The sequence below is a fragment of the Tetranychus urticae genome, chromosome 2 (genome assembly GCF_039701765.1).
Source record: "Tetranychus urticae isolate SD_2017Ah chromosome 2, NJAU_TeUrti_SD_1.0, whole genome shotgun sequence".
NCBI lineage: Eukaryota > Metazoa > Arthropoda > Arachnida > Trombidiformes > Tetranychidae > Tetranychus > Tetranychus urticae.
Genome location: NC_142959.1, coordinates 2,462,307 through 2,485,492, shown reverse-complemented (window position 1 = coordinate 2,485,492; position 23,186 = coordinate 2,462,307). Strand labels below are relative to the sequence as shown.

At 35.0% G+C, this 23,186-nt stretch overlaps 7 protein-coding genes across 10 annotated transcripts; 3 read left to right on the top strand and 4 right to left on the bottom strand.

Moving 5' to 3' along the window:
• The first annotated feature begins 659 nt into the window (after positions 1-659).
• On the top strand, positions 660-5,052 carry pic (DNA damage-binding protein pic). The gene is made up of 6 exons (XM_015930816.2): positions 660-834; positions 1,016-1,390; positions 1,475-4,004; positions 4,074-4,243; positions 4,333-4,559; positions 4,665-5,052. Exons 1-6 carry the CDS (start codon positions 774-776, stop codon positions 4,746-4,748), a joined length of 3,447 nt encoding a protein of 1,148 aa, XP_015786302.1. The 5' UTR covers positions 660-773; the 3' UTR covers positions 4,749-5,052.
• A 255-nt stretch (positions 5,053-5,307) lies between these two features.
• mRpS2 (mitochondrial ribosomal protein S2) lies at positions 5,308-6,681 on the top strand. The gene is made up of 3 exons (XM_015930821.3): positions 5,308-5,456; positions 5,524-5,906; positions 5,971-6,681. Exons 1-3 carry the CDS (start codon positions 5,423-5,425, stop codon positions 6,367-6,369), a joined length of 816 nt encoding a protein of 271 aa, XP_015786307.1. The 5' UTR covers positions 5,308-5,422; the 3' UTR covers positions 6,370-6,681.
• A 72-nt stretch (positions 6,682-6,753) lies between these two features.
• On the bottom strand, positions 6,754-8,667 carry LOC107363581 (demethyllactenocin mycarosyltransferase-like). Of its 2 annotated transcripts, XM_015930819.3 has the most exons (4): positions 8,521-8,667; positions 8,361-8,451; positions 7,863-8,269; positions 6,754-7,794 (listed from the first exon to the last, which is right to left on the bottom strand). In XM_015930819.3, exons 3-4 carry the CDS (start codon positions 8,245-8,247, stop codon positions 6,953-6,955), a joined length of 1,227 nt encoding a protein of 408 aa, XP_015786305.2. In that variant the 5' UTR covers positions 8,248-8,269; positions 8,361-8,451; positions 8,521-8,667; the 3' UTR covers positions 6,754-6,952.
• A 1,577-nt stretch (positions 8,668-10,244) lies between these two features.
• Usp39 (ubiquitin specific protease 39) lies at positions 10,245-12,218 on the bottom strand. The gene is made up of 2 exons (XM_015930817.3): positions 11,931-12,218; positions 10,245-11,846 (listed from the first exon to the last, which is right to left on the bottom strand). The coding sequence occupies exons 1-2, from the start codon at positions 12,196-12,198 to the stop codon at positions 10,693-10,695; spliced, it is 1,422 nt and encodes a 473-aa protein (XP_015786303.1). The 5' UTR covers positions 12,199-12,218; the 3' UTR covers positions 10,245-10,692.
• A 218-nt stretch (positions 12,219-12,436) lies between these two features.
• On the bottom strand, positions 12,437-13,665 carry LOC107363582 (ribonuclease H2 subunit B). Its single transcript, XM_015930820.3, has 2 exons — positions 13,429-13,665; positions 12,437-13,349 (listed from the first exon to the last, which is right to left on the bottom strand). Exons 1-2 carry the CDS (start codon positions 13,584-13,586, stop codon positions 12,641-12,643), a joined length of 867 nt encoding a protein of 288 aa, XP_015786306.1. The 5' UTR covers positions 13,587-13,665; the 3' UTR covers positions 12,437-12,640.
• A 1,227-nt stretch (positions 13,666-14,892) lies between these two features.
• LOC107363560 (protein xmas) lies at positions 14,893-18,036 on the bottom strand. 2 transcript variants are annotated; one of them, XM_015930795.3, is made up of 3 exons: positions 17,896-18,036; positions 17,470-17,716; positions 14,893-17,379 (listed from the first exon to the last, which is right to left on the bottom strand). In XM_015930795.3, exons 2-3 carry the CDS (start codon positions 17,594-17,596, stop codon positions 15,164-15,166), a joined length of 2,343 nt encoding a protein of 780 aa, XP_015786281.1. In that variant the 5' UTR covers positions 17,597-17,716; positions 17,896-18,036; the 3' UTR covers positions 14,893-15,163. The 2 variants fall into 2 exon arrangements, with proteins under 2 accessions (XP_015786281.1, XP_089123493.1); XM_089267367.1 differs by having other exon boundaries at positions 17,470-17,925.
• A 119-nt stretch (positions 18,037-18,155) lies between these two features.
• On the top strand, positions 18,156-23,134 carry LOC107363559 (uncharacterized). 2 transcript variants are annotated; one of them, XM_015930793.3, is made up of 2 exons: positions 18,156-22,757; positions 22,861-23,134. In XM_015930793.3, the coding sequence occupies exons 1-2, from the start codon at positions 18,420-18,422 to the stop codon at positions 22,930-22,932; spliced, it is 4,410 nt and encodes a 1,469-aa protein (XP_015786279.2). In that variant the 5' UTR covers positions 18,156-18,419; the 3' UTR covers positions 22,933-23,134. The 2 variants fall into 2 exon arrangements, with proteins under 2 accessions (XP_015786279.2, XP_089123492.1); XM_089267366.1 differs by having other exon boundaries at positions 18,319-22,761; positions 22,865-23,134.
• Positions 23,135-23,186: the final 52 nt, after the last annotated feature.

The following is a 23,186-nucleotide window of genomic DNA, read 5'->3' as shown; positions in this document are numbered from 1 at the left end:
TTCACAATCAGCAAATATACCGGTAAACAACCGTTACTAAACTCCATATTAACAAATCACTATCTTCCAGATCTTGTTTGATTATTGGGTAATTCGGGTTAAATTATTTTCAAAATATGGATTTCTTTGAATTTATGACTGAAAAAACGAGCTGAAATCAATTGAAAATTATCACAATCTGGTAAATTTGAATTCCAAGTTCCATACGATTCACAAGTAGACATCAGTTGTTTGAGTAGTTATCCGCTGAGAAATAGAAGTTTTTTGTTACGGATTGTCCGTGAATGATTGGATTGACAATTTTAATAAATTTAATCGTTTTATTTGAGCCAAAGAGGAGCTAACCCAAACTCTTTGGGCTAAACAATTCTCGAACAGCTTCATCTTCTGGTTTTAAACACAAAAGAGATGAAAGATTCAAACTTGTGATGAAATAATTTGATGCTTACAATTTTAGAGAATTGAAAACTGTTAAATCATCATTAAAATAAAACTGGTCGATATTAATTAAACTGAATTGAATCAAAATTTAAAAGAACCAATAAATTTTAAACAAAATTTAAAAAAATCGGAAGCGGCATACATGCTGCCATCTACTGTTATTAACATTGGCGGGATATTGTGTAAAAACATAAAATCATATCATTTCAATTTGTTCCTAGTGAATCCAGGTAACATTTCATCTTCTCTGTTGTCTTCTCTCCTGGTATCATATCTTTTTCTTAATTTGTTTTCTTATTGATTTTATCGTCTGAATCTAACAGTGACCAAAAATGTCACACAATTACGTGGTAACTGCTCATAAATCATCTACAGTATCAGCATGTTGTACCGGTAAGTGTTTTTTATCGTGTGTTTTAAACAGGTTTACCTCGTTTAGTAGCTTTATTGGTATTGACAGCATGGTTCTTGGAATTCAGATTACTAGCTATCGATAAATTTTAATACCCCAATATAAGATCATGATAAGGTAAAATATTGTATTCATTTATGGTCTTTTCATTTTTCTTTTTAGGCAACTTCACATCACCCACAGATCTCAATCTAATTGTAGCCAAAACTACTCGTTTCGAGATATATTTGGTTACCCCAGAAGGTCTTCGACCGGTTAAGGAAGTAAATGTTTACGGCAGAATTACAATTATGAAATTATATCGACCTAAAGGGGAGGTTCAAGATAGGCTTTTTATTCTCACATTTCGTAATCACATTTGCATTCTTGAGTGTGTCAGAGATGGTGACAATTTTGATATTATTACGAAAGCCCATGGTGATGTTGCTGACACTGTAAACCGTCCATCTGAAACAGGTTCGATTGGAATAATTGACCCTGAATGTCGATTAATTGGCCTTAGAATTTACGATGGATTATTCAAAATAATACCTTTAGGCAAGTTATTAACACTATATTTTCGAATAGATTTTCCCCTTACACCAATCTTCTTTTATCTAAACCTTGTCTTTTATTCAATAGATTTAGACAAAGGAGAAATGAAAGCCTTTAATATTCGAATGGAAGATATTTTGATTCAAGACATTCAATTTCTTCATGGGTGCTCTGCTCCAACACTGGCATACATTTCACAAGAAAATACAGCTCGACATGTCAAAACATTAGAAATTTCACTCAAAGATAAAGAATTCATCAAAGGCCCCTGGAAGCAAGATAATGTTGAAAGTGAAGCATCCATTTTAATTGCAGTGCCTAAACCCTTTGGCGGTGCTTTAGTTATTGGCCAAGAATCTATTACCTATCTTAATGGCGATGCATATGTTGCAATCGCACCCCCAGCTTTACGCCACAGCACGGTTGTTTGTTATGGTTTAATTGATAGCAATGGGTCTCGTTATCTTCTTGGTGATATGTCAGGAAGACTATTCCTCCTTTACCTTGAAAAAGAAGATAAACCTGATGGAGGAGCAAATGTTAAAAGTTTAAAGCTCGAAACCTTAGGGGAATGTACCATACCTGAATGTCTTACGTATCTTGATAATGGAGTTGTCTACGTTGGATCTCGTTTAGGAGATTCACAGCTTGTAAAATTAATACTGGAACCTAACGAGCAAGGATCCTATCTCGAAATTATGGAAAGTTTCACTAACCTTGGACCAATCGTAGATATGTGCGTTGTTGACTTAGAGCGTCAGGGTCAAGGTCAATTAGTGACTTGTTCAGGAGCTTTTAAGGAAGGAACTTTACGAATTATTCGTAACGGTATCGGAATCCAAGAGCATGCTTCTATAGATCTACCTGGTATCAAAGGTATCTGGCCCCTCAAAATCGGATCTGCTGACAGTAAATATGACAACGTTTTGGTCTTATCATTCGTTGGTCAAACTCGTACTCTACTTTTGAATGGAGAGGAAGTTGAAGAAACCGAGATATATGGTTTTGACAATACTCAACAAACTTTAGCGTGTCAAAATGTTTCTTTTCATCAAGTTATTCAAGTAACACCAAATTCAATTGTTCTCGTGAATGCAGAAACTAAAAAATCACTCAACTCATGGAGTCCCCCATCAGGACAAACGATTTCAGTTGTATCATGCAATGCAACTCAAATTGTCTGTGCAGTGAGAAATAAACTTTTTTACATACAAATCAAGGAAGGTTCTTTAGTTCAGATCAGTGACACTACCTTAGAGCACGAGATTGCTTGTATCGACATTAGTCCTTTAAATGAAGATTCTGATTCTACCGAGTACTGTTGCGTTGGTTTATGGAATGACATTTCTATCCGTATACTTCAACTTCCAAAGCTTGAAGAACTACACAAAGAAATGCTCGGTGGAGAGATTATACCACGTTCGATAATCGCTGTGACATTTGAAGGAACCAAGTACCTTCTTTGTGCTCTTGGTGATGGTTCATTGTTTTATTTCACCCTCCAAATTCGACCTGAACAGAATCTTTGTTACGTTACCGATAAGAAAAAGGTTACTCTTGGAACCCAACCCACTGTTCTTCAAACTTTCCGATCCAATGTTACTGTCAACGTATTCGCTTGCTCTGATCGACCAACTGTTATTTATAGCGCTAATCACAAACTTGTTTTTTCTAATGTTAACCTTAAAGAAGTCAATTATATGTGTCCCTTAAATTCAACAGCATATCCTGATAGTTTAGCTCTTGCCAATGACAATAGTCTCATCATTGGTACAATTGATGAGATTCAAAAGCTTCATATTCGAACTATTAATCTTGGTGAGTCACCCAGAAGAATCGCATATCAGGAGCAAACTCAAACTTTTGGTGTCATAACTATGCGACATGATATACAAGATATTGAAGGCTATGTCCCTGCTCGTCAAAGCGCAAGTACAACAGCTCAAAACACTTCCCATGCACCTAATATGGCCTCGGCTATAAAGCCAGGCAGCAGTTTATCAAGCAATGCAGGTGATCAACTTGGTCACGAAATCGAAGTCTTCAGTCTTCTTATCATTGATCAACACACCTTTGAAGTTCTTCATGCCTTTCAATTTACTCCTGCCGAATGTGCGCTTAGTATTGTTTCTGCTCGACTGGGAGATGATCCAAATGCTTACTATATTGTTGGTACTTGTTTTGTTCATCCCGAAGAACCAGAACCTAAATTGGGTAGAATATTTGTTTTCCATTGGGCTGATAATAAATTACAAATTATCGCAGAAAAAGAAATTAAAGGTGCACCATATTCTTTGTGCGAATTCAACGGTAAACTGTTGGCTAGTATTAATAGTACTGTTCGCTTGTTTGATGGTGCCCAAAAAGATTTACACAATGAGTGTAATTATTTCAATACTATACTCGCCTTATACCTGAAAACCAAAGGTGATTTTATTCTTGTCGGTGATTTGATGAGATCTATTAGTCTTTTAGTATATAAACAAATGGAAGGTAACGTCGAAGAGATTGCCAAAGATTTTGAGCCTAATTGGATGACGGCTATAGAAATTCTTGACGATGACACCTTCTTAGGAGCAGAAAACAACTTCAATCTATTTGTTCGTCAAAAAGATAGGTAAGTTTCTAATTTATAGCGATCCAGTATATTTGGGCATTTCACTAAAATTTATGTTTTAATTTTCAGTGCCGCTACAACTGACGATGAGCGATTACAGTTGCAAAATGTTGGACAAATTCACATCGGCGAGTATGTTAATGTTTTTAGACATGGGTCTCTGGTCATGCAGCATCCTGGAGAAAATACCACCCCTATCCAAGGTTCTGTTCTATTCGGAACTGTTTCTGGAGCAATTGGTAAGTAAATTATACTCTCTATTAATTAAAAAACTCTCATTGAACTTCAATCATGAACTAATTAATTTTTAACTTGAATTACTTTCTAGGGTTGGTTGCACAGCTGCCTCAAGAATTCTTTGACTTCCTTCTAGAAGTCCAAACAAAACTAGCCAAAATTATCAAGTCAGTTGGAAAAATTGATCACTCAGCATGGCGATCTTTCCATACTGATAGAGTAACTGAACTTGCATTTGGGTTTATCGATGGAGATCTAATTGAGAGTTTTCTTGATTTGAGTCGAGACAAAATGGCAGAAGTTGTCCTAGGACTGAGTGTAAGTATACGGACTTTTCATTACATTTGTGCATCTGATGTATTGAATTATCCATATTTATTAATTATGTTCATTCATCTTATATTTTCAATTTGTTTCTTTTAGATCGACGATGGAAGTGGAATGAAAAGGGATTGTGTTGTTGATGATTTAGTCAAGATTGTTGAAGAGCTCACAAGAATTCATTGAAAAATTAAATGTTGTCCTCAATGAAATATAACCTCAAATTTATGCTGGATTCCTCAAAATAACGGACTTTTCAGCAAATAAAGAACCAATTTAATTAAAATCAAAGAGCGAAGATTAATGTGAACGTTGTCATTAACTTTTGCATTATCGTTTTCAGAATTTTTGTTGTAATCTTTTTTTTCTGTTCATCTCTCATCAACTTTAACATACAAAACATATAATGAGGAGATAGTGTTTATTAAATTCATCTCTTGTCATCTTAATTGAAAATTTAATAAAAAATTGAACGCCTTCATCACAATAATCTTTTTAACGGGGAACTTTTTTCAATACATCATAGTATAAACATTTTCGCGTTTGAGAAAAAATCGGTTTTCAAATTGTTTGATAGTCAAAAAATTAAACACTAGAACATAAATTACAAATCTCAATTCGGTTAAATAAAAAAGCAATTAAAAAATTGATGAATTTAACAAATGGATTTTAATGAGGTAATGACCCCTCGAGCAAAACAGAAATAAAATTGCCTACATTAACATGTGATTTTTAAAATTATTGTTGTATAAGCATGTTTTGAAAGATTTTCAGCTTTTTTTATCATTAATTAGTGTTACTTAATGTCACAAATTTATCAATATCGACCAGTTTAATTGTTCGTTGGAATTTATTGGATAATGTTCTCTTTTTTGCGTCCTCTGGCTTTGCATAGTAAGATAATATTTACTCTATGATGTTCAAAATGTTAACTTGGTTATCTTTCTTTACTTTTTTACAGACTGCTTTGCTAAACTTCCAAATTTGTCATCAAAAGCAGTTCGCTTTTCATCTCTTGGATCGCAAAGTGTGAAGATCGCCGAAGATCCAGAAAAAGTTAGCTCTAGTGATGAACCAGTGATAATTAACCCTCTTGATGTTCCAGATTATTTTGGTGTACATCAGCTTGTGTCATTAAAACAACTTTTTGATAATCGAGTGCATTTTGGACATAAAGAAGGATCCTTAAATGAATATATGGTTCCTTATCTATATGGTTCACGATTAGGAGTTTGCATAATAGACCTCAATCAAACAGTTGCTCGTCTGAAAGATGCATTAAATTTTACTGCTCATATAGCATTTAGAGGAGGTGTCATTTTGTTTGTTTCAAATCACAAAGAGGTAAGACATTGATGCAAGGTAAATATAAGATTTTCATACGAGTTTTTTTCACTTTTTTGTACAGACTGGACAATATGTCGAAAAAATAGCAAAAGAATGTGGAGAATATGCTCACTGTCGTCATTATCAATCAGCTACTTTTACCGCTTCTGAAGTATTTTTCGGTAAAGTTATGAGGCTACCGGATCTTTGTATTTTTTTGAGCACATTTAATAATGTGTTTCTTGAGCATGATGGTGTTAGAGATTGTGCTAAGTTGTTTATCCCATCTATTGCTATCTGCGACACAAATAGTGATCCACGTTTGGTTACTTATCCTGTTCCTGGTAATGATGACACTCCATCGGCAATACATCTCTATTGTGACCTCTTCAAACAAGCTATTCTCAAAGGTAAAGCTGCAAAAGAAGAAATATACAACCGAATTGCTGCTGAAAGTAATCAAAAATCTGCACTCGAATGATCATAATTACTTTAAGATTAATTTTCATTAGAACTAATTCATAACTTGAAGCTTATCAACTAGGATGAGATGAGTAAAACTATGTAAAACTGATAAATTGATAATTTTTCAGTTGTATTTATATTGTACAGTGTGTTATCAATTCAACTCCGACACTGCTTTTTCTCGACGAATGGTAGAAGTAAATTTACTTTACAACAAGTTGGAGATGAATCTGTTTGATCAACACAAAATGTTGAATATTTGCATTATTAAAAGATTTTTAAAATCTAATAAAAATTCATCGCTAGAACTGTAATTTACATTCATTCATCCATTCGTATTTAAATTTATTCCGTAAGAAGAAGCAGAAAGTTCTATCTCAAAGAGAAATTTGACGCCAAGTTCAGTAAAAATTATTTATTGAGAAATTTTTAATGGTTACATCAATTCAGTAGAGTTATCAAAAAAAATTATTAAATTTTCTCTGTTTTATTCTATTCATCTTGATTAGTATTCATAACAGCATTTCATATTTAAATTTCGTTCAACTTGTAAAAGATGAAAGATAGCAAAGAGAACAATTGGTTTAAAGAATTATTGATCATTCAAATGGTGATTTACGATTCCTGGCCACGTATTCAATCAGTTCAACAACTTTATCAGGAGCCGAAGATTGGCTCATTTCTTTAGATATTTTTTCAACGTTTTCATGAATCTCAGCACTATTGAGAACTTCCTCGATTGCGCTTGCAAACTTTTCCTCAGTGAATTGCCACATACTTATTACTTTTCCAAGTTTTAAATCAGCAACTCGTTGACCATTATCCAATTGATCATCAAATTGAGGTATAGTGACCATTGGTTTACCAAAGCACAAGCTTTCGATCAACGAATTAGATCCACAATGAGTAACAACCAAATCAACTTTGGGTAAAATATTTACTTGCTTAAGAAATTTGTCTCCCCAAACATTATCAGGTAATGGTATAGAGTCTCCGTTTTTACCAGTAGCAACAATAAATCGGTGAGGGATTAATGCACAAGCATCAACCAACATTTTTATCAGTTGAGGATTATTAGAAGCATTTGTTCCCATTGACACGTAAATCAATTTACCAGGTTTATCTTTCAATTTATCCGGCATTTCAAAATCTTCAGAATCTGGTTTTCGAATGGATGAATCAAGTCGAACCCAATTTTTAGCTGGTGGACCCAACTCTTTATAATCTAAAGCTTCTGGGTAAATATATATTCCTAAATATTCAGCATAACCCCATGGGTTTCCATCAGATGATCCATGAGGACCGAAACCTTTGTTTGATGAACGATATTCCTCCCATTTCTCTGGTGAGTCAAAAACAGAAAGGCCCGAGCCAAGGGGTGGGCCATTATACAACTGAAGAGGAGCATTAGACATGATTGGAATAAAAGGAACCGGACAGTCTGAAATAATAAATTAACATTTTTACATTAGCATCATAGTCATCAAAATAATTCATTGAGAAACTTACTCGTCATAAAAGGCATAGGCCATCTATAATCACCCAAAACAGCATCTGGCTTTATTGAATTGATTGCGTTAATAATAGCATCGTTTTCTCCGTTGATTGAAGGCATACCTCCTTTGCCTCCTCCTCCTCGTCCACGGCCACCTCTTCCACCTCGGCCACCACGATTGCTCATTATATCTTGCGGTGTATATTTTTTTGAACTGTCAAACGTATCTTTCATTGTTGAGTCATGTAGGAATCCCTCAGTTGGAATCTCATTCGCACCTTTGTAATCCCAAAGTGATATGAATTTGACGCCTTGCCTTTCAACAAGTTCCTGGTGCTCAGGGAAATGGATAAACATCACATCGTGTCCTTTTTGAGCCAAAAGTTTACCAATGCCCATGCTAGCATTAACATGGCCAACTCTGTCAATTATCGAGTTGAAAAGAAACAAAGACAAGAATTAAAAATCATCATAAAGGCAGAAATGTCTATTTACCCAAGTAAATTTCTTACAGTTAGTTTATGGCTTTAAGGAATAATTGTAACGAATCGCCATGATAGAGGCCAGAATCATAACCAAAAATGTAACCAAGTCAACCAGAAACTGCGTGTCCGTCAAGTTTACAAAACCTAATGGATTAGTTACGTTCATTTATATAAAAATACAACTTACCCTCTACTAGCAGTCATCAGGATCTTCAATGGGGTTTCATTTTTTGTTTCAACCATTTTGTTTCGTTGTTGTTATTTAGATATTTAGAATAAAGAAAATGTAAAAGTGGAATTAACTTTTCCAATCAAATTGTATAATTCAGTTGAATAAACGTCAATGAATTATCAAGCCGCAATTTTCCTCTTTATGTACTTTACATTTCTCAAGGTTACTTTCTCCCTTGTTATTTGTTTTGTTACACAATTATCAATCATGTGATTTTATCAAATCATAAAACTAATATTTGCCTGGTTTTTAGGCGAGAACTTTATCAAGGAATTAGAAACGCAATCACGTAAAATATTTATCGAATGCATGGATACATTGTTGTAATAATCTGTTGCATCTTCTAGAACATTTGTCATTGGTATCAAGAGGGAAATGTTATTGGTAGCATAATTTTAATCAGTAATATGCTAGTAAATTAATCCAAATTAATCTTTGGATTAATGATTAAAATATCAAAATTTCGCTTTCATGGCGTATTCCCTCACGTGCTAACATTGTTACACCCTGCTTCTTACAATATTGATGTATATTTAGCTATTATATTTCTTATTGCTCAGTATGCATTAGATTTTGATAATCTAATCATTTCTCGATTTCATCTCAAGAAATTTCAGTCGACTGAGCTAATCAACAGCTTTTTAAATGTTCAGTAATCCATTTCAAAGTTGATCTTCAGTGTATCTTTAAAATAAATGTCAAAGCATAAGATTAACAAATCAGATAATGCAAATCAGATGACACAAATTATGGTTGCCTGATAAAAAATAGCGTTTAGCGAAATAATTTTTTTGATTTCGCCAGAATATTGTTTAATTGAAACACACTTTGCAATCAATGAATATAATTTCATAACACTTGGTCACTAAAAAGTTGAGTTAAATTAACCACACATCTTTAGGTTTAGCACTCAATTTACAACTGGTTTTGTTTAATTTGCAATTTCTGGCAAAACTTTGAAATTTCCGATTATTTGTTGATTTTTTTTTAAATTTAGAAAACTTATTTCCTACTTGAAGATAATTATTCTGCTGCATTTTGATGATCGTTGATTGTGATCGTCTTAAATTTGCCAAACTTTGATGCCAAAATTGAAAGGATAGTTGGCTCAATTCAAGCGGATAGCAAAATCTCTTTAAATTGTAGTCAAGTTTAGTAGCGATTTGTCAATTGATTATTTAACATTCAAGTGAAAAGTTTATTGAAGTCACCAAAGTCAATATTGAATTTGACTGTGTTTGAAGTATTACCCGAAGTTAAACAATAAAAATGAATTACAATGCAATGTATGTTTTAATAATTGTGTTGTGTTTGTTTAATCATCAGTGTTCAACCAAGTCATTGGGTAGAGTCAGTATCAAAGTTTACAGAGGACCAAACAAAACGGCTGGAATCAAACCTTACGCAGCTTGGGGATATTATGCGCTTCTACCGAAAGACAAATCATCAAAAGAATGAACATTTACTTTGCTTCGTCAATAGCTGAAAAAGTTGACAAAGAAACTATGAAATTAAAGCAAATTTTAATTTGTGGCTGAAGAATTGGAAATGGTGATTTTTTAGCAACACAATCGATAGGATTTGAATAGTTCTCAAGTTAGACTCTGATCTTAGTATTCTTGAATTATTCCATACGTGAATTGATGACAAACCGATAATCATGAATTGACAATCACAAATGCTTTTGATAATTGGTTTATTAATTTTTATGCAATAAATATTTAATTATGACTTTCGTTTTGGACAAAATTCAGACTATTCATCCATAATTACGAGTATTTTAGCCAAAATACTTAAAGTTAACATAATTATGAGGTGATTAAACTTAAGATTCTTAGATTATTAAGTGAAAGTTTGCAATTGAAAGATAACCTCATCTTATTTTCAGCTCTTTGCAAATAAACGTTTGGATTGATTCAGCGGTTTTTTTCATGCATCAATAATTGACACAGTTTTTTCAATTTCAAGTTTCAACCAAAATACAGCAATGTTTTTAATTGATCCTTAATCTGTTTGTAAACCTTACAGTTGATAAAGCGTCCAGTTACGTCTAAATCACAAAATCGGTTTATATCGATCAGTCAGATCCATCAAGTCGATCTGTTTCAAATTTCTGAATAAAACCAATCACGAACTTTGTCCTTCCATTTCTGGTCCATCCAATACTTTTTCCCATATTTGAATATATGACTCAGAAAGGGTTATCATTTGAGGTAAAATTTCAGTAACATGAAGATCCTGCATCTCAAACCATTTTCCTGAGCCCCTGTGAAGTACGTGAATACGATAAGCTCCTTTTCCAGGGTCTGGTTCACCTTCGTGTACAATATTTGCAATTAAATCATAATGACACCTAATATTGTCAGTTCTTTTGGCTGGAGATAAAAGTTCGGTTAAATCAACATCCTTGATTGGGAAATTAACAATGGTTGGATTTTTTTCGATATAAAAGGTATTTTTTGTAAATCTTTTCATGTAGAGAATCAGATATTTCGGGAGTTGTGTGATTTCAAATCTTCTCATGAAGGATTCCTTGTATGTTTTATTTTCCGTTTCTGTGACTCCATTAAACTTTGCAAGTAAATTAAACAGTGGAATTTGAGGAATTATGTTCTCTCGAAGTTCATCTTTGAATAATGGTTGAGGTGGTAAATCCAAAGTTAAATAAAGAAAATTTGAATCAGCACATACTTCTTTGTATTCATCTTGTAGCATCAATTGTAAGCGTTCATCGATAGACTTGTCCAATGGAATTATTTTTCTAGAATAAACTTTCATTGAGCCACGAAATGTTTTATAAATTATACTAGAATTAGTTTTTTGTTTGCCTCCCAAAGCAATATGGAGAGAATTAAGAAACCATGACATGAATTCAACCGGATCACCTTGCTCAGTAATCTGAAATTTCTTCTGAGAAGATAAAACAACAGCTTGTAGCATTTCATGAGGTGAAACATGAGCTTTAAAGTTCCGCGGATTCCATAGTTTCCTCATCAACTCACCAAAACGTTGGACAAGAAGAAACAAATTATCACCAGAGGGTCGTTTTGCAGCCAGTTTTTCATAATTGCATTCTCTCAAAAAGTAATTCCGTAAAGGAGGAACATGAGATAAAGCTTGCAAGATAACATTGCAATAGTCATTGTGTTTGATATTATTTAGACCAACAATGCCAGGCAGATAAGTTCTTCCATCAAAAGCTCTACAGAACTTTGAACTTTTATCGATTTCCTCAATTTCTTTAGAGCTAAAAGTGGGCATCAAAACATATGTGATATCATCTGTAAAACAAAAAAAATGAAATTGAGTTATAAGACACATCAGATACTAAGCAACATTAACTAAAGCAAAAATACAAAACTTACCTAAAGCAGAATCTTTGATTTCGTAATTATCAGGTAAACAATAAAACTTGAGGGTTTCTAAATTAAGATAAACATGATGATCAGTTGCCACTGAATGGACATAAGCATGAGTTCCAATTCCTCTGCCTTGAAAATATTTACCACAAACAAGGCAGGCATAAACGTTAATTTTGGATAAACTTATAGAACATAATTTTTCAAAATCAAAATCTAATAAATGTCGATTAATTGTGTCAAGGTAAGGGCAATTCCGTGAGATGTCAGACATGATTAGTTCAAATTTTGAAAAACTCCAAAAAGTGTGAGAAATTAAATATTCAAACAAGATATTTCAAAACAAAAAATATTAAATCTTTTCGGCATTAATAGATGACGTTGGCAGTACTTTAAGCGCATCTTTCAACTTAGAGCTCTATTGAATTCATTAAAATGTTATTAAATTTTTATTTTATACATTATTTAAGGCTTTTACAAATTATTGATTTGAAATTAACGAGCCATTCAAGTTTAATTTAGTAAATCACAAAGTTTAATCAATTCAGACGCCTATGGAAGTAAGCGGCAGTAAAGATAATACTTTACAAGTTTCTGATAAATGAGAATTGCATTAATATATTAGTAAAAATAGGAAATAATAGACGCACGATTCTTAATCACAAAGGTAAATACAAAAATAGCATAAATGACAATTTTGCTTTGCAAGCCAAGAACTATTTCTTTTTGAAAAATTGACTTATTTTCCGGACTCCTGATTTATTAGCTGCTTGCTGCAGCTCTTTCTGAGATCTGCTCATTTTGACCTTTTTACTTTCACCATTGGTATGAGTTTCAGTTGAATAGTAATTTTCGATTGGTTCACATTTTTCGGTTTTAGTTTCATTAAAAGACCGTTTCGTTCCTTTAGGAGTCGCTTTTGATTCAGGTTCAGGTTCAGCGTTAATTTTTACATTATAAGTTTCTTGTAAAGCTTTCAGGTGGTCATCATGCAAATATTTGGCTAATAGATTTAAAGCGTATATAATGTAGTCCTTTTCGTTGGTTTCCTCTTGACGTCCGGAAACAAATTTATTTACTTTGTTAGATTTTTGGCTTACGTCTACTCCAATCGCTTTAAGACACTTGACAACATTTTTAACTTTAGCTTTTAACCAGATCATTAGCTTTTTTTCGTCCAAACGGTAATATATTTCATCTTCAAAATCCTTTGTTTCAGCAACTGAAGACATTATTTCTCTTTCGTTAGGAATCAAGGCTTTTATCAAGGTACTAGCACCTGTGTTCTCTTCAGTGATACCCTGAAGAGTCGCGAAGACTTGCTTGTTTTCTATTAGGCAGGGTAAAATTAAAAATAATGGATCAACTCTTGTTATCATTAGAAGAGATCCATCTTTGATAACGATATCTCCCATGAACCATGATCTAAAAGAAACAAAAATAATGAAAATTAATCAAAATGAGTATTTTTTTAGCTACTTCAGAAAGGCTTAAAGGCACTCACCTATTTTGTTCCTTATACTCAACAACTTCGTAAACATTGGAGTATTCAGCATCGAACAGATAAGATCCATCTTTTCCAAATTTAAAGCTTTTCAACTTTTTGCCCAAACATGCCCTTGGCAATGTGATAACTTTGTAATCTCGATCTTCACTGGTCATAATCACAACAGAATAAGCAAAAATAAATAATTAACGAAATTTACAATCTTTCCAACAAATAAACAAACACTAACATCAGTCAATAAACATAAGTAAAACGCGGTAAGTTCAAGACCGGCTGTTTTGAAAATGAAGAAGGGAAAAGACGCGCCAAGGAGGAGCTACAAACTGCATACTGTAGTGGAAGCTGAATCATAGCTTCATCACAATCAAAGAGTTTAACTCTGATATATTAATAAGAGCTATTACTCTTTGATCACAATAACCTAATTGCTTAAAAGGCGCAAACTATTATGAATCCAATGATTGGAACCTCACTAAATTGCTGTATTTACAATGTAATCAGTCCAAAACTTCTTTGTCTTCTGTTAAAATTTTATTTTTTATGTAGGATAAGAATCTACAAAGATCACGTTTACTAAGACTTCCAATTGGATTAAGATCATCCGAAGAGCAATCATACTTTGTCAAATATCCAGCATGCAGGTTTTTAGCATGCTTATAAATAAAAGAGCTCATACAGTAAACCAAGCAGGCAACGGAAGCTGAATCCAGTCCTCCACTCAAAGGCACAATGAAACCTTTGCACCATGAATGACAACGGCGCAAGTAATTTCAGAGCCAAAGAGATCCATACATAATGATTTCTTGTTCAGGTGCGATTGATTCAAGTTGGCAAGGTATATTTGAAGATAAAGGACTTTGAAATAAATTGAAATTGAAAATAGAAATGGTTAGATCCTTTGGGTAATCAACTAATCCTGACTCTGGTTCACTCAGTTTACTTTGATTTGCGTAATAGTTTAATCGAGATCCTACGTTTCTATGTGAAAGGCTCCGAACTTTGAATTGTTGGCGATAATTAATTATATCTAAAGGGTTCAATTTGTAGATTGCAAAATCGACATCTCGCAAAAATGTATCGGTGGTTGTTGTTTTAGAAACAACTTTTCCGTTGAGGACCATAAGGCTTCTTCCGTTAAAACATATACGAGCTCCATCACAGCCAATTAAATTTGAGAAAGCGTAAAGACCAACTGATTTACTAGTAGCTTTTTTCATTAAATCAAGGGCACGATCGAGTTTACTCTTTGATCACAATAGCCTAATTGCTTAAAAAGCGCAAATTATTATGAATCCAATGATTGGAACCATCACTAAATTGCTGTATTTACAATGTAATCAGTTTGATTTGAGAAAATCGTTACTATGAAATATTTGAGAGTTGAGTACATCATGGAAGGGATAAAATTATTGAATGTAATTAATAAGATAAACTAGAGTTAAAATTAACTTGAAAGAAATGTAGAATTGAATTATTAAATTTATTTTCAAACAATCTTGATTAGTTGATTGTACTTGTATTTTACCTTTTATACACAATTGAATTAGCTAAAGCCATTACCTTTTGTTATTTTCAATTAAGAAACATGTTAATCTGAAATGTTTGCCATTAATTTATTTACACCATAGCAAAATAACAGATTGTTTTGTCAAGAAAAATCACAAAATTTGTCATATTTTTCAGGATTGAGAGGAATAAGAAAATTGTACAAATGCAATAGATTAAGAAAAATTTAGTGCTTTAAATCACTTTCATCATTTGCTATTCCATCGTCATCAAAATTAAGAGTGTATCTGAAGGTTTCTATGCTTCGCCTCAAAGTTTGACCAAATTTTTTTTCTTCGTCGAGCTTACGATGCAATTTTTCAATTGGTGAGAGGTCTTCGACAGTACAAACAGGATCGAGAATACCGCTCAAATTATTAACTTGTTCTGCAAAAATTTTAGGCTTGAGTATCTTTAACATTGGTTCACTTCGAATTGTATCACAGTCTATTTCTTTTTTCAGTTTTTGTGGAATCTGATCTTTCGATGATTCGAGTACCACAGGTGATAGAATTTTTCTCTTCAAATACATTGGTTCAATTCTAGGGGAATATTCGATACTAGAAGCTGGGAATGTTGATTTTATTCGACGATATCGCTTAATTTTGAGACACATTTGTCGCCAATGCCAGAAAGACTGTCCAGCTAATCTCCAAGATCGTTTACATCGCATATATTTGATAAGCTCTTCTTGAGTTTTTAACTCATCGAAGCATCTCTTGACAATGAGCTCAGTCTCCTCGGAAATTACTTCATTCAAAATAGCACTTCCGAGAAATCGGCATTTCCTCACGTTATGATCTGCAATCGAAGAATTCAAAATAGATTCTGCAGTATTCCTTATTGTCACATAAATATGATGATTCAATAAAGAATTGCATATTAAACCAGATACTTTATGTAGAGTTTCAAGAATTTCTCTTGCTTTATTTTCAGCTGCTCTCATTTGATAGAGAATAGAATTGAATGTCATCTTGATTGTTTCGTTAACATAATAATTGATAAGACTATTTGCGATCCGTTCAGCTTCTCGATATGTAAATATTTGTCTTTTAATATGTGTCCTTATTTTGCTGGCAGTAAAACGAACTGAGTCAGTAACAAATTCGTTTAAGATGACTTGAGCTACCTGAAGCCCGGCTCTTTGTTCCACTTCTAAAGAAATTAGTTCTTGATGAGACTGCTGTGGTTGTGGCGGTTGGTATGGAGGAGGAGGTGGTTGTTGAGCTTGATGAACTGGTGATGTCTGTGAACGCTCAATTGATAATCTATTTCTTCTATCAGCACCAATGAAAGAATCTTTCTTAAGACGTCCATTTGAATCAAAACTATTGTGGAGCGGAAACTTTTTGTATGGATTCTCTGGCAATGGTCCACCGTTGATTAGTTCACTTAGTTGTTGATCAACACGTTTTCGTTCGATTAACCTTCTTGATCGCACAGCTTGTATGCTAGCTCTTCCGTCATTAGTTTTACCTCTTTTGAGTAACACAGAGTCATTGTCGTATTCTAATTCGATGCTTTCGCAAAAACTTATAACTTCATCTTCATTCTCGAATCCTAATTGATTTATAAGCCCAGAGATTGGATAAGGTTCAATTTGGTTTGATATAGTGTAGGCTTTCCTCATAATCTTGAAAGCTTGTAGTCTGATATCGTAAAAGTATCTATGAAGTATGCAAGCATTGAGATAAGTTGTACTGTCAACAAGATCGAAAAATTTGATATAGTTATTTGTAGTCATAGCATAGTGACATTTGAGAGCAAATTGAACTGGCTCAGAGTTTCGCACATGAGAATGGAAAAGTTTAACTTCACGTAGAATATCAGGTCGAGCAAGATTCAAGAGTAAATAATAACCACGGAATTCCGATTCATTCGGGGATTGAGTTCCTTTCAAGTTGAGATCATTGTAAAAATCTTTTAAAGATTGAAGACATTTTACAAGATTTTCATTGTTTATCTTTGAATCAAATACAGAAGCATCCTCCTCAATCAATGCATGCTCACAGTGAATGTGAAATCGGGCACATTTTTCCAAAAGTAAAACACTAGTAGAGTCACAAAGATGTTGCTGAGTTATATCTTTACGAATTGCACGACTCCGACTCCATACAAAATCATACCAATCACCAACTATACCCGGCTCTTGTTCAACACGATCAACTATGTTACAAATGAGATAGTCCATTGTCCTAATCAGGACTTCGGGTGATCTTAGTTCACAAGGCAAAGGTTCTTCTTGATCCGCTCCAGCTCTACGATATTCTTTAACCATAGCATGAGGATCAGGTTCATTATTGAGCATTTCCAGAGAAGATAATTGTTTATTTTCTTCACGAAAATATCTCTCAAATTCTGGACACATATCAGGACAATTACCAAGAACGGCTTTGGCAGTTTCTATTGTTAAAAGTAAACATGAAGAAAAGGTTAAACCATCATGCCTGTAAAGGATTGTCATAAAAAATAAGCAAAAAATGCAATGTTTACCAATATTGGTTTGACGTTCACGGTGTAATCTAACAAACTTAGACCTCGCATCCAGTATTTGAACTTTATCAGCCAAAGTATTGGCAGTCTGGTCGAGTTTAGACCGCAAATCATCTTCCTCAGTCATGGTAGAAGTCGTAAGGGAAAGCACAGTTTATTCACGTTGCTGGCAAAAGAAAAAGATGACTCAAAATAGGCAATTTGGCCCTAGTTTACAGCAACCACTCAGTAGAAGAATAAAAAGGCACTGTTAATGAATAAAAACACACAGAGATAAAAAACTACCAGATGAACAACTTGATAAATGCATATCAAAAAGGGGACACAGGATTTTGTTTGCAAAATAAAAACAATTTACAGTAGATGATCTAAAGCCAGTTGATCTGGAATAAAAAAATGATTTACTAAATTATTGTAAGAACCTACCTATATTAAAATTAAGATTTTAAGTCAACTATGAAAGTCTAATCATCTGTTGGTCAAAATATTTTATTTACTTCATCTTCTTGGTTTTGAATGGTTAAAAGTGGTTATGGATAACCAGTGGATTGAACCTTGAAATGCGGTTCGCGGTCTTTTCAAATTTTATCATTCGTTCAACAAAAGAGGGGAGAAGTTTTTCCCTCCCCAGACGTTCACAACAGCTCGATACTTGAAAAGCATATCCAAAAAAACACAGGCTTTTGTTTACAGCATGGAAACTATTATCTGCAGCACTCCATCTAAAGCCAATTGATCGGAAGTGCAAAAATTGATTTTTTAAACCACTTTATCCATTAACCTACCTATATTAAAAATTAAGAAATTAACTATGAAAGCTAAAAGCTCCCTCTTACTTGTATCCTTTGAACTGCTTATCTTTTCCAGACATGTTCTTTCTTACAGCACAAATATTAACGGTTTAAATTAAATTTCGTGCTTTAATATTAACGACTTTATAAACTCTGGTTATGGCTGATACAAATTTGCCTGATCTAGGTGAAATTGGACCACTTAAGTCTGAACCAGCTGTATTAAATGATCTAAGTGAAATTAAACAAGAATCCGACGATAATTGTGATTCTGGTGTTTCTGGTGTTTCTGTTACAAAAGATTCCCTTAAAAGTGTTACAGAAGGTGAAATGGCTAACGATTATCCTGAGCCTTCTTTAGACGCTGATGGAAAGCCAAGGCCTTCAATCAACAAGCTTCCTGATCTTACCGAAAATGATAAATCTCCTTTTGATACAGCTTCAGCTGGTACGAACTTTGATTCATCCAATGGGATGCCATGTTCTGGGGAAGACGTGCCTAAAGATACAAAGAGATGTGAGATTTTTGAAGAGACCTCTACTAGTGAAACTATTATGAGTGGTCTAAACCAATCAAAAGTAGAAAATCCAACTCCTATTAAAGAAGATGATATGAAAAGTGTTAAGGACGGTAAAGACGAAATGGATTGTGCACCAACAAACTTTGATTCATTCGATGAAATTAAATGCTCTGATGAAAGTAACCAAAAATCCAAACCCAATGGCTTGGGACAAGAATCTGGTGAGATAGGTTCCCATGAAAGTGTTGCAAACGAGCATTCAATTAAAAATAGTTCTGAGCGCTCTTTAGATGCTGATGAAAAGCCAATATCTCCAATCGACAACCCTCCTGATCTTACCGAAAATGATAAATCTCCTTTTGATACAGCTTCAGCTGGTACGAACTTTGATACATCCAATGGGATGCCATGTTCTGGGGAAGACGTGCCTAAAGATACAAAGAGATGTGAGATTTTTGAAGAGACCTCTACTAGTGAAACTATTATGAGTGGTCTAAACCAATCAAAAGTAGAAAATCCAACTCCTATTAAAGAAGATGATATGAAAAGTGTTAAGGACGGTAAAGACGAAATGGATTGTGCACCAACAAACTTTGATTCATTCGATGAAATTAAATGCTCTGATGAAAGTAACCAAAAATCCAAACCCAATGGCTTGGGACAAGAATCTGGTGAGATAGGTTCCCATGAAAGTGTTGCAAACGAGCATTCAATTAAAAATAGTTCTGAGCGCTCTTTAGATGCTGATGAAAAGCCAATATCTCCAATCGACAACCCTCCTGATCTTACCGAAAATGATAAATCTCCTTTTGATACAGCTTCAGCTGGTACGAACTTTGATACATCCAATGGGATGCCATGTTCTGGGGAAGACGTGCCTAAAGATACAAAGAGATGTGAGATTTTTGAAGAGACCTCTACTAGTGAAACTATTATGAGTGGTCTAAACCAATCAAAAGTAGAAAGCCCAACTCCTAAGAAAGAAGATGATATGAAAATGGGCGATGGAGGTTGGGGAGATCCTAGTCCGCCTGAAAACAAACCAAAATTCAAATCTGATGAACCGAAACAACAGTCCGACGATGCCTGGGGATCTAGTGGAGGATGGGGTAATCCTACTCCAAGTGAAACCAAACCAAAATTCAAATCCGATGACTCGAAGCAAGAGTCGGGCGATGCATGGGGTGCAACTGGTGGAGGATGGGGAGATCCTAGTCCTCCTAAAACCAAACCGAAACAACAGTCCGACGATGCCTGGGGATCTAGTGGAGGATGGGGTAATCCTACTCCAAGTGAAACTAAACCAAATTCCAGGTCCAATGACTCGAAACAAGAGTCTGGTGATGCCTGGGGGGCAACTGGTGGTGAATGGTCTTCTGGAGGTGGATCATCATGGGCAGATGCAGGAAGTTCATCTAAAAAAAGTGGAGGTGATGATTGGGGCGCATCTTCGGGAACTAGTGATTGGGGTGCACCTTCTGGAACTAGTGACCGAGGTAGATCTGGTGGTTCTGGGGGAAAAGGCTGTTTCAAATGCGGTGAAGAAGGGCATATGTCTCGTGAATGTCCTAAAGGAGGTGGAAGTGGATCCCGTGGTAAGGGTTGCTTCAAATGCGGTGAAGAAGGACACATGTCTCGTGAATGTCCATCAGGAGGTGGAGGTGGCTCTCGTGGAAAGGGCTGCTTCAAATGCGGTGAAGAAGGACACATGTCTCGTGAATGTCCAACAGGAGGTGGATCATCAAGAGGAGGTGGCGGTAGAGCTTGCTTCAAATGTGGTGAAGAAGGACACATGTCTCGTGAATGTCCATCAGGAGGTGGATCATCAAGAGGAGGTAGTGGAAAGGGTTGCTTCAAGTGTGGTGAAGAAGGACACATGTCTCGTGAATGTCCAAATGGTGGCCGAGAAGGACGTGATCGCCGTGCTGTCAAAAGTGAAGGTGCTCCTTGGGGATCATCAGGTGGAGACTGGGGAAGTGACGATTGTGCTGCAAGTCCAGCCAAAAAAAATTGTAATTGGGAGTCATCGTCTGGTTCCACTGCCAAAAACTCGAAAGAAGATTCCTGGGGAGCATCTGGTGGAGGCTGGGGAGATCCTAGTCCTAGTGAAACGAAACCAAAATTCAAGTCCAATGACTCTAAACAAGATTCCAGCGATACTTGGGGAGGCGGCTGGGGTGATCCTAGTCCAAGTGAAACTAAACCAAAATTCAAGTCCAATGACTCTAAACAAGATTCCAGCGATACTTGGGGAGGCGGCTGGGGTGATCCTAGTCCAAGTGAAACTAAACCAAACTCGAAACAGGAGTCCGGTGATGCTTGGGGATCTGGAGGTGGATCATCATGGGCAGACTCAGGAAGTTCGCCCAAAAAAAGTGGAGGTTCAGATTGGGGTACATCTTCTGGAACTAGTGACCGTGGTAAATCTGGCGGTTCTGGGGGAAAAGGCTGTTTCAAATGCGGTGAAGAAGGGCATATGTCTCGTGAATGTCCTAAAGGAGGTGGAAGTGGATCTCGTGGTAAAGGTTGCCATAAATGTGGTAAAGAAGGTCATATGGCTAAAGATTGTACTGAGCCCTCTTTAGATGCTGATGGAAAACCCAGGCCTCCAGTTTACAAACCTGCTGATCTTAACGAAAATGATGAATCTCTTTACGATACAGCTTCAGCTGGTGAAAACTTTGATTCCTACGATGGAATGCCATGTTCTGTCAGTGGAGAAGACGTGCCTAAAGATCCTGAGAGATATGAAACCTTTGAAGAGGCCTTTACTAGTGAAACTATTCTAAATGGTTTAAAGCGTTCAAAAATAATCAAACCAACTCCTATCCAGAAATATGGTATGAGAATTGTTATGGCCGGTAGAGACTTAATGGCTTGCGCTCAAACAGGATCTGGTAAAACATTAGCATTTATTTTACCCATTCTACAAGATTTATTCAATGACAAAGATCTAAGGAGTGGTTATGGTGAGATTCCTGCGAAACCAAAAGCTCTAATTATCTCTCCAACTCGTGAATTAGCCGTCCAGATTTACAAAGAAACATATAAGTATAGTAGAGGAAGCATTGTTAAAGTTCAAATTATTTATGGTGGAACTTCAGTTGGTCACCAAAAAGCTAAACTTTCCGAAGGTGCACACATACTCGTTGGTACTGCTGGACGATTACTCGATTTCTTAGATAAAAATTTTTATGATTTTTCTGAATTAAAATACCTCGTTTTGGACGAAGCTGATCGAATGATTGATCAAGGTTTTATACCTGATGTACGCAAAATGATTATTCATCCAACAATGCCACCCAAAGAAAAACGCCAAACACTCATGTTCAGTGCTACGTTTGCAAATAGAGTACAGAAAGTTGCCGCTGAATTCTTAGTCTCAAATTATCTTTTCCTCACTGTTGGCATTCTTGGTGCTGCTAATTCTGATGTCCACCAGACCTTATTGAAAGTTGAAAAGTTTAGCAAAAGAAATAAGCTTCTTGAGATCCTTAAGGAATCTAATAATAATGATCGGACCATGGTTTTTGTAGAAAGCAAAAAGACGGCTGATTTCCTCGCATCTTTCCTGTCTCAATCTGATTTCAAAGCGACTAGCATCCATGGCGATCGTTACCAACGTCAAAGAGAAGAAGCTCTTGACGATTTGAAAAGCGGTAAATTTCCTATCTTGGTTGCTACATCAGTTGCGTCAAGAGGTTTGGATATTAAAGATGTTAGGCATGTAATAAACTATGACCTGCCCAAAGAAATTGATGACTACATTCATCGGATCGGTCGTACAGGTCGAGTCGGAAATAAGGGTAAAGCAACAAGTTTTTATGATCCTGATGCTGACAAAGCTTTGGCTCCCAAAATCGTGGAAGTTATCAAAAGTGCTCAACAACCTGTTCCTGACTGGCTTACAGAAGAGACTTCTGAAGGTCAATTTGGTAGTGATATCGCATTTGGAGGTGTCGACTATAGAGGAGGAGTAAGTAACTTGCCGAACTAATGCTTTTCAAAAAACACCTTGATCAAATTTACTAGTGTCATAATTAATATTTTAATCATCTTTTTAATTTTCTCATTTACAGGAAGGTGGAAATGCAAGTTATGAAGATCTAGATGCTCCTAAAAAAGAAAGCAGTATTGATCTCGAGTGGTAAAGATGATCGCTGAAAGCATTTAAGTCCCGCTTCACCACTGTTGTTCATTGGTTTTTACTTTTGTACTTAAAAAGTTTATTCTTTATCCTTTTCATTGTTTAAATTCATTCAAATATAACTCTTTGAATCAAAATTGCCATTTCTATCAAAAAATAAAAAACATTAAAAATTATGATCTTAAATATTTTAAATTTCAACTAAATTGCTGCTTTTCAGTTTTTTCATGATTGAAATACTCAAAGTTTGAATAGGTT

Excerpts from the sequence above, each read along its gene's own strand:
- pic (XM_015930816.2), top strand. The coding sequence starts at position 774 with ATGTCACACAATTACGTGGTAACTGCTCATAAATCATCTACAGTATCA. Across the intron at positions 1,391-1,474 it reads ATTCAAAATAATACCTTTAG|ATTTAGACAAAGGAGAAATG; the intron begins GCAAGTTATTAA and ends TTTATTCAATAG. Across the intron at positions 4,244-4,332 it reads AACTGTTTCTGGAGCAATTG|GGTTGGTTGCACAGCTGCCT; the intron begins GTAAGTAAATTA and ends ATTACTTTCTAG.
- mRpS2 (XM_015930821.3), top strand. The coding sequence starts at position 5,423 with ATGTTCTCTTTTTTGCGTCCTCTGGCTTTGCATA. Across the intron at positions 5,457-5,523 it reads GCGTCCTCTGGCTTTGCATA|ACTGCTTTGCTAAACTTCCA; the intron begins GTAAGATAATAT and ends ACTTTTTTACAG. Across the intron at positions 5,907-5,970 it reads TTGTTTCAAATCACAAAGAG|ACTGGACAATATGTCGAAAA; the intron begins GTAAGACATTGA and ends TTTTTTGTACAG.
- LOC107363581 (XM_015930819.3), bottom strand. The coding sequence starts at position 8,247 with ATGGGCATTGGTAAACTTTTGGCTCAAAAAGGACACGATGTGATGTTT. Across the intron at positions 7,795-7,862 it reads GCCTATGCCTTTTATGACGA|ACTGTCCGGTTCCTTTTATT; the intron begins GTAAGTTTCTCA and ends TTATTATTTCAG.
- Usp39 (XM_015930817.3), bottom strand. The coding sequence starts at position 12,198 with ATGTCTGACATCTCACGGAATTGCCCTTACCTTGACACAATTAATCGA. Across the intron at positions 11,847-11,930 it reads AATCAAAGATTCTGCTTTAG|ATGATATCACATATGTTTTG; the intron begins GTAAGTTTTGTA and ends TTTGTTTTACAG.
- LOC107363582 (XM_015930820.3), bottom strand. The coding sequence starts at position 13,586 with ATGACCAGTGAAGATCGAGATTACAAAGTTATCACATTGCCAAGGGCA. Across the intron at positions 13,350-13,428 it reads GAGTATAAGGAACAAAATAG|ATCATGGTTCATGGGAGATA; the intron begins GTGAGTGCCTTT and ends TGTTTCTTTTAG.
- LOC107363560 (XM_015930795.3), bottom strand. The coding sequence starts at position 17,596 with ATGACTGAGGAAGATGATTTGCGGTCTAAACTCGACCAGACTGCCAAT. Across the intron at positions 17,380-17,469 it reads TGAACGTCAAACCAATATTG|AAACTGCCAAAGCCGTTCTT; the intron begins GTAAACATTGCA and ends TTTTAACAATAG.
- LOC107363559 (XM_015930793.3), top strand. The coding sequence starts at position 18,420 with ATGGCTGATACAAATTTGCCTGATCTAGGTGAAATTGGACCACTTAAG. Across the intron at positions 22,758-22,860 it reads GTGTCGACTATAGAGGAGGA|GAAGGTGGAAATGCAAGTTA; the intron begins GTAAGTAACTTG and ends TCTCATTTACAG.